The sequence below is a fragment of the Syngnathoides biaculeatus genome, chromosome 16 (genome assembly GCF_019802595.1).
Source record: "Syngnathoides biaculeatus isolate LvHL_M chromosome 16, ASM1980259v1, whole genome shotgun sequence".
In the NCBI taxonomy this organism is placed as follows: domain Eukaryota; kingdom Metazoa; phylum Chordata; class Actinopteri; order Syngnathiformes; family Syngnathidae; genus Syngnathoides; species Syngnathoides biaculeatus.
The window spans coordinates 15141608-15157030 of record NC_084655.1 but is presented as its reverse complement, the minus strand read 5'-3'; the positions used below and the strand labels follow the sequence as shown (position 1 = coordinate 15157030).

At 41.7% G+C, this 15423-nt stretch overlaps 1 protein-coding gene across 1 annotated transcript; it reads right to left on the bottom strand.

Moving 5' to 3' along the window:
• Positions 1 to 291: 291 nt before the first annotated feature.
• On the bottom strand, positions 292 to 15242 carry top3a (DNA topoisomerase III alpha). The gene is made up of 19 exons (XM_061847424.1): positions 14732 to 15242; positions 14074 to 14133; positions 13911 to 13984; positions 13738 to 13813; positions 13468 to 13576; positions 13154 to 13297; positions 12873 to 13043; positions 12674 to 12774; positions 10457 to 10531; positions 10297 to 10379; positions 9760 to 9970; positions 9504 to 9689; positions 9291 to 9420; positions 8273 to 8386; positions 8030 to 8195; positions 6579 to 6725; positions 6318 to 6440; positions 2108 to 2820; positions 292 to 906 (listed from the first exon to the last, which is right to left on the bottom strand). The coding sequence occupies exons 1-19, from the start codon at positions 14939 to 14941 to the stop codon at positions 752 to 754; spliced, it is 3048 nt and encodes a 1015-aa protein (XP_061703408.1). The 5' UTR covers positions 14942 to 15242; the 3' UTR covers positions 292 to 751.
• Between the last annotated feature and the right edge of the window lie 181 nt (positions 15243 to 15423).

Below are 15423 nucleotides of genomic sequence, written 5' to 3'. Positions count from 1 at the left end.
CTCGGAAAAAAAATCTCTGAATTCACTTTACGAGTTCTTGAAAGTTTAATCAAATTCGGAACGGGGGATAAAAAGTATTTTTCCAAGTATTCTAAGTCCACATGCTTAGCTGTGAGCTTGCGGTCGACGACGCAAATGAGTCATGGATGAAACCAAACTTGAGATGAATCATTTCCAGAGAAAAGTGCAAAGAAATAAAACCAAAACCAAAACTCAGTAGCAGTAACAATGTCTGTAACAATCGAATTAAGCAAAACATTCACATTTATTAACACTCATTTGGCAATGAAATTGAATAGAATTTTTTATTTTTTTTAAAAAACAACAAAAAAAGAAAAGAAATTGCAGCTGGAACTGCTCTCAATCAAGATGCTCACAGAATGAGGAATAAAAAGAAATGCAATGAATGGATGTTTAATTCCAGCCAAGGGCAGCTGCTACCTCTTCTGAAACTTCCAGCCCCAGGCGGCTCCACGCAAAGGGTTTCAACCCGTAACTCCTTCTTGGACCTGACTTTAATATGGCCAGCATGCTAAGTGCTGAAAATGTTACATTTAGTTGCTGCCTTCTGGGAATTGTGAGATGATCGCTGCTCATCAGCTCATCCAAAACCCTTAACTTCACTTGACTTTGTCGTCCGCACGCAATTGCCAAACGTAAAGTCACAAGAGCTTTTTGAGGAGATTCTGGACTGTACGTGAAAAGACGCCAACAGTCGAGTCACAGAGTGCAAAACGTCCGCGTGCTGCTGTCACCGCTGAGGACAAGTGACCCGTGTGTGTCCTGGCATGTGGCAGATTCCGCAGGAGCGAGGTTTCTTGGCAACGGTTGGTTTGTCCCCCGTTATCTTTCTTCCCTTCTTTACGCCGTTTCTGTTGCTGTTCAACTCGCCGCCTCCGAAGGCACCTGACAGAGAGCAGAAGAGGTGTGCTGCCTTTAATTCTAAGCAGGAAGATGTGTCGTGACAGCTTTTCTTTCTGTCCAAAGCAGGATGCTTGTCACATACAATTGATGGTGAGCTGACGGCTGCCTCAAGGGACAAATTACCGTAACTTCCGGCCTACAAGTCGCAACTTTTTTCCACACGCTTTTGACCGTGAGGTTTATGTGGGGATGTTGGCTAATATGTGCCCTTTTTCTCACGGCCGCAAGGGGGCACTCGAGCAGAAAAGGTAAGAACGTGAGACCAGTGGAATATATGTGCCGAGGAAGTGACTTTTACCGGCCCTGTTAGTGGTGCGCTAGCGTAAGCGCTGTGCTAGCGTGTTGCTGCTGTGTTACAGGCGTGTCTAAGTGATATTTACCGGTAACTTTTATTTGAACCGGTGTGATGGTCTGAGCGCTCTCAGTGCTGAAAAGTCTTCTTGTGATTAATGCGCATGCGCATATATTTTGTAAACTTCCGGCCAGTCTGGAACATCCGACTCCATGCTACAACGTCTTGTCGCCGAGTGTTCATGTTCAGTATGGACGTCTCAAAAAGACAAACACAGCGAACGTACAGATATGTGTATACTTTTGTTTTAAGTTTAGGTTAGGATATAACGTATGTTAGCTCGCTCTATGTAGAAGAAGGGGAACAATGAGAGCGGGGAATTTCCCAGTAAGTATCAACTACGTACTCTGAGTTCCCCCGTTAGTAACGCATGCGCATTGATCACAAGGGGACTTTTCCGCACGGGGGAGCACTCAGACCGTCACAGCGGCCCTGTTAGTGTTAGCGAGGCGCTAACGTTAGTGCTAGCTTTAGCACAGAGCTAGCGTTAGCGCTACCTTTAACACGGTCCTAGCGTTAGCACTAGCCTTAAACTCTTTCTGTGTAGAGTCTTTATTTGTAAACATCTCGTGTATTATGTGGGTTTTAATGTGGGCACTTGTAGCTTTTACACAACTGCGGCGTATGTATGTACCAAACGGTATTTCCTTTACAAATGTACTCGGTGAGGCTTGTATCCAGGTGCGCTCTGTAGGCCGGGAATTGCGGTAATGGTAAAAATTGGGAAGAATTGGGGTTCCAGTATATTCCATATATAAAAGGAGTGTGAGCACTTTAAAATCTTTTTTAAAAAGACCCCAAACAAAACTCATGTGTATGTGTGTGTCTTGCCTTGTGGTGAGACGTTTTCATCCGCCCACTGGAAGAAGTTACACTGCTGGTCTCTTGGTTTCCCGCACGTGTGAAACAGCCGCCCCTTGTTCGGTCCATCCTTCTGCACAACGCGGGTCACTGTGGCCTCATTACAGTTACACATCATACCTTCTGTGCCCCCCTGAGGCCCACTGCCAACTCTGGTGTTCCTACACCCCAGGGATTGCTGGGGAAGCTGGGAGATTCTCGGTGGCGCAGGTGGCGGTGGAGGCCAATGATTCTGCAGCGGCCCCTGCTGCATCGGCTCATCCTTCCACAGAAAAAAATTACAAGCTCCTGAATTGCATTTATAGAATTGCCGTCCTTGGTTGGGCCCTTCTTTGCGCACAGTTAGCAGGATTGCATCGTTACCACAGTTACACACAATGCCATCGCTGTTGTTGTGTGCACTGATACTATTGCCCCCTGGTGGTGGACGAGGTTGTGGGTTCCAAGAAGGAGCGGAGGGCGGAGCGGACGGCGTCGGGTTTGAACTCGACGCCCAAGGTTGTGGTGGCCTCAAGGCATTTTGATGGGGGTCCTCTCTTGCTGCCACTCCTCCTTGTCCTGCTCCTCTGAGGTATTTAAGGTCCAGCACCTCTCGGAGAGTCTCGTCACATCCGCCGATGCAGCCGACAAACTCTAAAGGCAAGATGGCGGGAATGCTGCCCCGACGGAACTTGAACTTTAACCTGAAGGACACAACAGAAGGCAAATGGCAAAACTTACTTGTACACAAGTTATCGCATTTAATGAAATCCCTACTACAAACTACAGCTACAATAACACATATTACATGTTTTTTTTTGTTTGTTTTTGTTCTTTGTAAAGCTTATTGTCCAGGTGCATCTAATGTCAGGTGCGCCCCCCTTTGGCCACAATTTTTTCTTTTATAAAACACTGTTAAATGGTGACCTCTGGTTACTTCTAACAGTCTAAATACAGGACAATCATAACATTTTGAAAACTTAAAATATGAGTCCAAACCAACCAAAATAATGCTGCCAAACTTCAGACATAAAAAGGTAGGCTGAGTGAAATTTATATCAAATGGGCTACTGCACTTACACAAGTAAATTGTTTATACATATATATATTATATGAGCAAGAGAGATCTTGAAATATAAAAGTGAGCGATAAAATGTGTGATCAACTGGGCCAGTGCGACAGATAGGGCTAATCGTAATAACAGTTATCAGTTATATAATATTTGAGAAATTTACGTCCAACTTACCTTTGTGTTTCCTGGTTTGGATATGGTCCCGGATATTTTTTTGTCCCATCAGAACACAAAGTGCACAGCACTTTGCCGGGAACGTCCACTTTTTGTATGTGTTCGGTTAGACATGTTGATACCGTTTTGATTCCTATCTGCACGGTTACACTTTTTTCAAGCCATGCCCGTCTGAAACAGTTTTTTACCCTGTGGTTTTTATTCATTTCCCTGGGACGATCTTAATCTTTCCGCTCCAAGACTTTCGCAATAACGGCAAACGTGCAGACTGCTCAATAAAATATGCGTACGTACGTCTATAAGTTAAACTATGCCGTAGTAAACAGATTTCTTCTCTCTGAAATGTTAACACCAGAGTGAAAATACAGACGAAATACCACCAAAATGCTGCCGGAAATCGGAATGGTGTCGTTATTATAAACACCAAATTTAATGCAAACGTGTAGCAATGTCATTTTCCGCTATCACAGCTGTGACTAATTTCACGACGCGAGTTGCCGATAGGTGGTGGCGGCTGGTCTCGATCACAGCCCCGTCCCGCGTCAAGCCCTAACCCCCCCCCAAATTTTCTCAATTTACACGTTTCACAAATGACATTTTCAGCTGAAAAAACTCTGAAATCCGCTGAAAATTCTCATCCCTGTACACAGCTTTTTAAATTGGTTTTTACAGTGTACAGGCAGGACTCTATTTTGAGTTGTGCCTTGGGGGTAGTACCAAGTTATGCCACAAGATACCTGGTAGAAGAGAGATCAACTGGAAAACATGCACCATGCAAGAGGGAGAGGCAGAGAAGGTCTCCAACTAAACTCCAGTATTGTTGACACCTATATAAATTACATTAGCTCACTGAAGGCGTTTCACATTACTTCACATTTATGCTACACTTTTGCATTAAGCTAACAGACTTCTGCTAGATTTGTTTGAACATACTGGCATTAAAATATACTTGTGCTTGAATATTTTATTCTCTATCACTTAACCTGTCAGAGCTCGATGCAAAAATGCTACGCCTGTTGTTTGGGGAACGGTACGATAAAGAGCATGAGGCCAGGCACTAAAGAATACTTTCAAAAGTGTGTTTTAATAAATTGAAATGTGTGGGAGAGGTAAAAACCATTTTATCTATTTATCACATCACGCATTTTCACCTTTTGCAGGTGGGTTTTGGAACATAGCCGCAGCGATAAACAGCTCGCTTTACCAGCAACATCAGAAAGAACTGACCTTGCTTGGTTTAAACAGCATCACTATTTTACCGTCAGGCACTTATGTAGGTGAGGTCCTAATAATTCTCTTAGTGAGTTTATCATTGTATAACACGTATCGCCCGAAATGCTGAAAAAAAAATAAATAAATAAAGCTGCTACTAAAAGATTTAACAATACAGTAAAGCTTAAGCTGCAAGATACATCTGCTTTTACAAATTCACCTTTACCCCCCAAAAAACAAAAACAACAACAACAACAAAGTTTAGATAACATGGAAAGTTACCATGGTGATCAGTAAAGTGATAGGAGAAAGCTACATTCAAAGTTTTTCTATTTTCTAATTAGTTTCTGGGTGAAATGTGAATTTAAAAAAAAAAAAAGTGTTATGGTTCAGCTTTTAGGTCTGTGCATCCGAAGAGTTGCTGTGGCAACAGATACCCATGTGAAGCACTATGGCTTGCTGCTTGCCAAATGCGCCCTATATTTGGACTGTGCACTGGCATGTGGTCACAGGGTTAACACCCACTGATGCTGGGACTTTTGTCAGGTCTAAAACAAGCCTTGCTTTTACAAAAGAGAATAATGCTCCGTTTTCATTGATGGGGTATTAATTTAACTATATGTTTTTTATTGTGGTGTTGCAGCGGTGTAGAAATGTGGCCAATTATCCTGGCAGGTGTTTTTTTTCCATGTTGTAAAACACAAGCGAAACCAAATAAATAATAATAAACGTAAAACAATAGGTGGCATGGTGGATCAGCTGGAAAAGTGTTGGCCTCACAGTTCTGAGGTCCCGGGTTCGATCCCGGCCCCACCTGTGTGAACTTTGCATGTTCTCCCCGTGCCTGCGTGGATTTTCTCCAGGCACTCTGGTTTCCTCCCACATCCCAAAAATGTGCAACACTAATTGGACACTCTAATTTGCCCCTCGGTGTGATTGTGAGTGAGGCTGTTTGTCTCTATGTGCCCTGCGATTGGCTGGCAACCAGTTCAGGGTGTACCCCACCTCCTCCCCGTTGACAGCTGGGATCGGCTCCAGCACTCCCCGTGACCCTCGTGAGGATAAGCAGCAAAGAAAATGGATGGAAACATAAAACAATATCCCTCTGACAGTGTCAGTCAATATTATCTTTTAAAGACAGACATTTTGACATAGCGGTGGATCTCAAGTCAATGTATTCCACGGAAATCTATAATTGCCGTGTTGCATCATGGGTTTTTACAGAGATCTTACGTATATTGTTCTGAGTTAGTGCTTTGCATAAAAGAACATTATATGATACATCAACTACAGCCACCCCCCCCATGGTTAGCTAATCAAGACAAAGAAGATGTGCATCATTACCTACAATTCAGCACTCATTGGTTCTCAGCCATCTCAATGACTTTCTGAAAGCTGTTCTTCACAGCTATAAATACTTTGACCTTCAGACATGGTCACAATTTACGCAATAGACGAATAATTATTTGTCAGGCTCTCAGCCAGATGAACCAGTATTTCATACACCCTGCAGCGTTAAAAAGCTTCAAAAAACAGCAATCCAAACACTTTTCCTGCAATAATGCAGCATTGAAAGCCACGGCATTGCCAAAGAGCTCAATTAATAATAAATTGCCTGATTGCTCTGACGATATCCTTCCTGATTGCAGCCTCATTCATGCCTGTAACTTTGCCTCAGATACAGCATTTTGCAGAAGGCACCTACAATTTCTAGGGTTTGAAAATAAAGTTTGAAGTACTCACATGTGAACGGGCTGCGGCTGGCAGGTGGAACAAATGCTGTCGTCTCGGCTGACCTCCAGCACCGTGTCAGGAAACCATACAGCTGCTTTGCAGGTTGGGAAGCCCACACAGGACAGGAACTTACTAAAAAGCATTGAATATGAACATTTTAATGAATCAAATATTTGTTGTACTCACAGTGGACAGAGACAAACGTCTATATTATTCTGTATTTTATCGGGCATTTGTTTCCTCATGAGCTCCTTGAATTTATCGTCTCACCCGTTTCCTTCCTTCCGCTTCCTCAGCAACATGTCACGACCACAGTGGGGGCACTTCCTGACAGGGAGTGGAACCTCCATGTCTTGCTGCTCGGTTTCATGGATCTCCTGAGCAGCACCCAAATACGGCGACAGAGCTTCATCTAACCTAGGGAGAAACAGAAATTTAACGCTTTAGGTTACAGCGCAGTAGTGCTACAGTGGGAGGAAAAAAAATTGCATGTAAATTGTAAACCCTGAGGAATTCCTTACATTTCTGGATAAATTGGTCATAAAATATCATCTGATCTTCATCTAAATCAAAAGAATAAACAGCCTGCGTAAACTAATAAGACACACACCATTATGTTTTAATATTTTCATTGAAAATAACGTGAAAATTCATAGGACAGGGAAGAAAAAGTAAGTGACTCTGCCAGAGCTGATAAGTCCAATTAATGAAAAGAGGTTGGAGTGGTCGCTTAAAGCTGTTCTGGGGACTAGAATACAGACGCCAGTTTAGAATTGTCACATATCAAGAAGCCTTACTTAATATGTACAACGCCCTTCTCAAAAGAGCTCTCAGCAGAGCTAATATTAATAATAGTTGAACAGTAAAAAAAAAAAAAAAAATGAATGCGAGGCCAACTGTCCAAATGTTGAAGATCAGGAGAGGATGTGTCCAAAACACTGAAGAAAATCAACAACAGAATGACTTGAGATGAAACAAATATGTATTTGTGACGAACATTGTACAGCAACAGGCAGATAAACGTAGCCCACTCGACATCCATTCCGACCTGGTCATCCCATTGTGGGGAGGGGCTGGGGTTACGATTAGGAGATGGCATCAATCATTGCCTAATCTGATCTTCAACTAAAGGAAATGTTTGGTTAAGGTTATTGCTGCCAAATTAGGTTCAACCACTTATTAAATTCAAGTGTTCTATTCATTTTTCCTCCCTATCCTGTGAATGTTTGCTTTGTAAAAATGTGAAAACATACCATTGTATTAGTTTAATCCACTGGTGTCAAACTCAAGGCCCAGGGGCCAGATCTGGCCCGCCACATGATTTTATGTGGCCCGCAAAGTCAACTCTAGTGTCAATTTCCATGATTCTTGTAAAAAACTGTACCAAAATTTCAAATTGTCATATATCATAAATGATAAAGTTGAGATATTACAAGCATTTTTATGTTACCAAATGTGAATAGCTGAAAAACACATTACCCTTGATTTCTGATTCCAAAACTAGTTCATACATTTACGATGTAAATATGATGAGATGATTAAACATTTTTGTTCCACAGTCATAAAGGCCCTCTGAGGGAAACTGGAACAACAATGTGGCCCGCAAGAAAAATTTGTTTGACACCCCTGGTTTCATCAAACTCTGTTCTTGTGATTTGGATGAAGCTCAGACAACATTTGGTGGCCAATTTTCGCTGATATTCATCTTGGATGTGACTAACTTCTTTGCCTTCCGGACCGACTCAACGAAGACAGCCTTGTATTTTTGGATGTGGTGCTGCAACACGCTCCCTCGGTCCTTCCTCCCCTCTGACACGAGCTTCAGGTCTGCCTCCAGTTCAGCGCGCAGGTGGGGTTTTGACATCTCATAGCCCATGGCGTTGTAACCTAGGCAGAGACGGCACGAACTGTGGTAGATTAAAAACTCAACACAAGAGTATGAGAGTGTCAGTTTGTCTCGATACCTTCCACCAGTCCCATGCCGAGCTCCCCGGGGAGAAACCGTTGGTCAGCTGTCAAGCCCACGTACATGCGACTTTTTATGGTTTCGATGTGTTCTGCATGTGTTGCATCTGTGCCTGTTGATCAGAATCACGACATTTAGACAGATGTGTTTAAAATACCTCTACGGTAGATCAAAAGTCTTTTTCAATTTCTTTTTTGTATTACAAATGACAATTTTTAGGAGAATGAATATCCTGTAATTGCTTTATCAGCTTCTCTATCGTGGCCCCTTTATATTGCATTTTTTTGCCGTTGAAATACACTTACAGTGCGTTTAAAAACTGAGTTAAAATAAGTTTCAATATAATTACAACAGCGGCACGGCACACCAACCGGTTAGTACATTTGCCTTACAGTTCTGGGGAACCAGGTTCACATCCTGCCTCTCATGTATGAAGTTTGCATGTTCTCTCTGTGCCACCGTAGGTTTTGTCCAGGTACTCTGGTTTCATTCCACATTGCAAAAACATCCACGGTAGGTAAATTGCCTGAAGTTATGAAAGTGAGTGAGAATGGGTCTTTGTTTGGATATGCCCGGTGATTGGCTGGCGACCTTTATCTGTGTTTCTTACCAATATTAACCTAGTGTATGTGAGACTGCAACGCACCTCTTGCAAAAACCTGTATAAATATTTTATACGGTCTCCATTTAGTAAAACACATTCTCCCAAAGGCAGCACAGAAGAAGATTGGTTAGAGCATCTGCCTCACAGTTCTGAAGACCAGAGTTCAAAACCCAGCCCCTCCCGTGTTTGAATGTTCTTCCAAATCCCCAAAATATGCATTGATTGGAGACTTTAAATTCCTCATATATGTGATAATGTGCTCAAATGTTTTCTTCTTTGTGCCCTGCGATTGTCTGATGAGTTCAGGGTGTACCCCGTCTCCTGCACTCCCGCGACCCTTGTGAGGATAAGCGGCTCGACTAATGGATGGATGTTCTTTATTTGTTCGTGCTTGAGTCTGTTTCTGTTGTACCAATGCCGTGCTTCTCCATCAATGATATGAGGTCGGCTTCAGTGAGCAGCTGTGGAGGACTCGTCTCACCGTCCACCATCTCGATGGCAGAGGGTTGGAACTGGGAGCCTTGTTCATATACTGGAATCACCTAGCACAAACAAAGTAGCTTTAATAGTTAAATTCCATACGTTGATCTTTGATGCTACACACACAAACAATCACTCCTCTTACCTTAGCGCTCCATTTGTCATAGGGATAAACATCAAGATAATTTTTTGCAATGATCATGAGTCCCGAAGTGGAAAACGTCTCTCGAGCAATGTCTATATCCACAATAGTCTCCTGACCCAAAGCATCCTGGGATACGCAAGCCAGGAAGTGACGGACAATGAACTCATACAGACGCCCTTCATTTCCCTGAAATAGAAAAACAACAATGGTTTTAAAAACTGTATTATTTTGTGAAGAACAAACAGCCTGTGCCTACCTGCAATGTGTTTGTGTATTTAGTGGGGTGGATAGGGGGATGGGCTTGGTCAGAATTTTTGCCCCGTCGCGGGTTGGGACCCCCAGGCTGGTCAAGCACTCGCTGGGCGAATGCCCCCCAGTCAGGACTCTGCATCTGTTGCTCCACCAAGGGGGCAAGAGCAAGGGATTCTGGGAAAATATTTGTTTCCGTGCGAGGGTAGCTGATAAACCTTCACAGAAAGAGAATGTGATATTTCTGTTAAATTCATCAAGAAATTTCACAATAAAATGGAAACTTTGGGATATGAATTGAATTTGTTCCGTGAACACTTGCCTATGCCAAGTTTGTTTGCAACTTAAATATAGTACATAGAGGTTGTTTTTCTCCAAAAAGTTTGTGCGCAACCTAAAATGTTTGTAAAAAAAGGGTTGTTCGTAACATGAGGTACACTGTATTCAGAGTAATGTTTAACTAGCAAAGTAAAAGGCTTCCATGCTGTCGGCACAAAAGGGAATATTACAGTATGTGTTTTCAAAAATGGTACCTCACACTCACCCCTGTGTGTAAAGTTTTTCGGCAGTTTTCATTGCCTCTTTAGCACTTATGCGCAGCTTTCGAGAAGCCAGTTTTTCCAATTCCTGATGCGGGAAAAGAGAAAATCTGGCTTGTTAAGATGAAAGAGGAACAGGCAAGCGTGGGGGATGCTTGACTTTACCACAGTGTCCAAAGGCAGCGGCCTCCATTTGCTCTTAGGCTTACTGGTTACTGAGGTGACGGTTGCTATGGGATCCTGGAATTACAAGCATATTATGGTTTATAGTTATGCGTATACTTACAGGTGGCTTAACCACATGTTCGGTTGTGTATTTGGAGTAATCAGTGGTTTAGTCCTGCATGGCATCATCATCATCATCATCTCGACATATCTCTTGTTTTGGGTTTCATTAGGATGTGCATGTGTACCTAAAGTTGTGACCAGTGTGTTGAGCTATAAACAAATTTCATTCAAATGTAGTTTCTTTTATGCTACAATAAAAGTGGAGGGTGCAGATAGGCAATTACGGTATGTGCATATTTGCATACAGGAAGACGGAGAGTGGGCGGCAATCATGATGCCTTGGTGGTTAGATACAGCCAGGCAATAACCACCTCAACACAAACATTTAAATGTATTGAATAAACAACGGATTACTTTTCTATAGTCTCTCAGTTCACAACTTAGTTGTACGAAGTAAAAACTAAATTATAAAACTTTTAACAGGGTTTTGAAGTGTTTGATCATTTCCTGCCCTTCTGTAGAAGGTACTTGCTGAAAAGTATTTATTAATATCTGTTGTCAAATTATTCCACAAAACCAAATCTACAAATGTCAGTATAAATGAGTCAATAAGTTGATTCATGGGGTCACACTTTGATTTTGTTTCCAAAGTTAACGGCATCAGATTTCAGTATTTAAAATAAGGAGTATCCCTCATAACTTGTATCATGTATATTAACAGTCATCATTTGATGGCAGGTTAATATCACAACACTGTTAAGTACAATTTTATTGTATGTGTGAGAGCGTGATTTACCTTTGGCTACAGTGAGGTTTGAGAGAGGTGTGGAGCGGCTCATGCGTGTCGAGTGCGTTGGCCGTGACAGGTGTGACAACTTTAACTTTTTTTTTTTTTTACTTTTATAAAAATGTCACTTTGTGTGTCTGTTAAGAATTTCGGTTAGCATTTCGGCAGAGACCAGTGGGCCTGCACTGCGGTGCCCAGCCAGTTGCCGCCCACACCATTTGTGAGTTTTTCGCTATGCAATTTGTTGACGTTTTGTTATGAGGCAAATGATTAAATAAAATTAATGCGTGCTGACAATATGTTTGTGTGTCTGACTGCTGAACTCACAAAGGTAGTCATGGCTACATTGAGACTCTTAAAAAATGAAAATAAATGCTATTTGGGTGTTGTATCCTGAGTCTCTGACCCTAGTCAGTGTGCTCGGCGTAATAGGGAGCTTTGATGATTATGTTCAAATCAGCTCTGAGTAATTTGGCAAACACCACATGCACAGTAAGTGTTCTTCTCAAGCAGTCATAAATTCAGATGGCAGCTCTGTTGTTTATCAATGCCGGATACTGAGATTAGACATGCTTTAAACCCGGAATCCACAACTTGTGTTTATAGTACAAATACACAAATAGAAAGGCCAAACAAGATGGGAATTATCAAATTATATTCTCAACTTTTGAAAAATAGATATCAGAATGCCACTGTTATACAAACATCACCTTTATATTTTATCTCAAGTTCAGTGGAATTAATGTATGGCAAAATCACTAATCACTTAAACCTACGTGCATCAGTCAATGCAGAGAAAATATAATTTTGTGAACCATCAACTTAAAACATAAATTTTCTTGTTGCGTGCAATTTTTAGTAGAACAAAGTAACAACCATACCATTCAAAACGTTTTGAATCTTAACTCATCATCTCCTCAAAAGGAGTGGTCCATTGAGGGTCCGCAAAATGTTTAAAATGAATGTTTAATAAAACATGTTTTGTTTTTTGAGGGGGTTATGAATGGAAGCAAATGCTTTAAAAGATTGATTCCTTTTCCTACCCATCAATGAGGCACAAGGTTAATTGTTTGTGATAGTGTGAGACTTTTCTGTGAATTTTGTCCTCATTCATTGCAATGTAAAGGTGCTACGGTGAAGTTTTAGCTCAATGTTGAGCTTTTTTTGGGCACAAGCATGTCTTTGTGCGTGTTCTTCCTTTGTATTCACTTCTACTTCTTTAGGGGCAGCGGACCAGGAACCAAAATGTTTTTCGTTTTTTTTTCCCACTTTTCAATGCCCAACCCTAACTGTGATATTTCATACAACACATCGAAATTTCAACATTGTGTCCAACCCTTAATAAACAGGTGTATAGAGTACTGTACCTCCATGCAGATTTGGTAGAGCACTAGACAAGCGGTGTGGTTGAAGAGACGGTGTCTTTTCCATCCAAACTCTACCGTGTCCCCCTCCACATCATGTAGGACTGAAACACAAAAGCAGATGAATCCACATTCTAAATTAGTTTAAATTCTCAGCGAATAAACCTCCAAAACCATATTGAATCTGTGTGTGTCCAAGCACCCCTGATCTTGTAGAATGTCTCAGGAATGAAAGCCTGGATGGCTTTGAAACGTTCAACCACGAAGCCCAAAGTGGGAAACTGGCAGCTGCCATAAGAAATGAGCTGATTGGCCAGAGACAATGGGAAGATCTTCTGTAGGCGAAGAGTCTGGAAGCGGGTGAAGGATGCACCTGCATGTGTTCAGAGAGAAATGTATTTTTCCGGTCCAATAACTACTTAAATCTGACATCGTATGAGGAATCACATTATCTTGAAAGGATCTTTGTCTCTGCCCCCTCACCTATCCTAAGGTCGAGTTCTTGGCGGACATCAACAGCATCACTGACGTTGATGTCTGGCTGTGATAGTGTCTCACATGCTCTCCGAATGGAGTTGGGGGTGATTTCAGAAAACTTCGCTCGAAACACTGGCAAATTAGGCTTCACTAAAAAGAGAGTATTTATACAAACTAATCAAAGATGTGAGCATATAGACAACTGTACCTGAAGATGATCAATATTCTATAAAGTTTACTTCTATTGAAACATGAAGCAGTCTAACAACCAAACATCGCTTGGTCCTTCTTTGCATTGTTGAGCTCCATTTCAATCTTACCGGCTTTACAGACATTGATTATTTCAAAACCAATGTTCTCTCCCTCTCTGTCACAGTCAGTCCAGATAATTAAGGCCTGGCACTGTCTCACCTCCTTTTCCAATGTATGCTGCAGAGAAAGGACAGGGAGAGAGGAATTGAGTTCACAACAACCATTACTAACAAATATCAAATTCACACAGAACGTAAAAAGAAGGAAAGAGTTAAAGGGTGCCTGATTTATTTCAATGAAAAGAATGAACTTTTTTGTAATTATTTGGCGAGACATACCTTAATTTTTATCATGCCATCTGGACAATACTTCTCAACTTCAGCATCAAACAACAGTACTGGATTGCAGCTGAGCCTTTGGGCAGAAAATACAAATATAAAAAATCAACAAATCGAGGTACTGCCCAAAGTGTGTAACAGGCAAGTTGTAGATGTGTCATTTTCAAACTTACCATTTGTTATAAGGAGCTTTGAATTCAAGAGCCAGTAAATGGCCTGAGACTGATGTCATTGCTACCGTCACATTCTAGAGACAGACGTGGACATAAAGTCAGGGGGGACATGAAAACAAATAAAAAGATGCAAAAGAATCTGGATTTCATTGTGTTCACATACTTGACCAAAGAGATGGCACTCATACTCATAGATCTTATTAAACTTGGACAGTCCTTCCCTCTTAAAAAAAAAATAAAAATAAAAGAGAGAGGTCATTAGAGCCCCGCAAACAGCGACACAGCTCTCAAACAAGACTGAGGGTGCATGAAAGTATAAAGAGACAGATGATAAGGATGGCTCGTTTTTTGCTATTACCGTTAACAAGTGGAGTCACGAAATTACAACAAGCACAGTTTAACACTTTATGTGGTGTGAACTAACAAATGGACATTACATCCTCTAGCCTTTCTCCTTCCAATTCAAACAGGAACGTGGTGCTATCGCTTATCAACTGAAACATTTCCCAGCTAGATAAAACATCAGCTAACTCCTACCTAACAAAATAAACAGTGGAAGGGAACACACTATTATCATTTGTTGGCATTGGGAGGTATAAGAAAAACGTTACACCTATCCTTGTTGATATTAGGTACCTACATCGCTGGAAGCCAGCGTTTTGATCTGTGGACATAGCGTGGCCAGTGTCAACTTGGATTTAGTTTAGGGGTGCTTGAGCACCCCCAAAAATTGTCTAAAAACGCCAAGGAACTACGTATTGCCGATATTGCAGTAATAATAAGTTAATTGTCTAGAAATAAAATGACAACAAGCTGGTTACCCTCATGGACCTGCCATTGGACATGATTTCGGAGATTCCTTTGGCAGCATCATTCTTCTCGGCTACGCAGAGAACCCGCTTGATCTGACCCCTGGGCATCACGTTTAATGTTTCCGAGTCCTTCGCCGCAGAACAACACCTCAGCTGGATACCCGGCCTCCGTTGTCCCAGTCGAAGCAGTTGTTTTCCCAGGAGCTTCACTACTTGCATGCCTTGCCGCTACTCACAAAAAGCAGCCTGTTCTCCACAGTGTCCCGCTACTGTCCTTCCACAGTGTTAGCATGTTAGCTAACAATGCTAGCTAGCGCGAATACAGACTGAATAACCCTTTGGAGAATGAAACTTGTCACTGTGTAAAACTTCAGGACTCCTGCGCGGCTACCGTAAATGTCGTTGTAACCCAATAAATCCCCAGACAAAAAAGGTCTTGATGGTGTTTTCAACTGTTACGAGAGAAAGTTTGTATTGTTTACAAACTCCGCGCCCGCCCGTCAAATTTTGCCGTAATCTGTTGAGGTGTCGTAAAGTCAGTAATTGTAAATTTTCGACCGAACGAATTTAAGGCACAAATCGATTCACGTGGAATGAACGAGGATATCTATCCGAAAACAAACAACACTTTATCAGTGATGTTCGTTTTTTCCAATAATATCTGTTTTTGTAGGAAAAAATACAATATAATCACCAGTGAA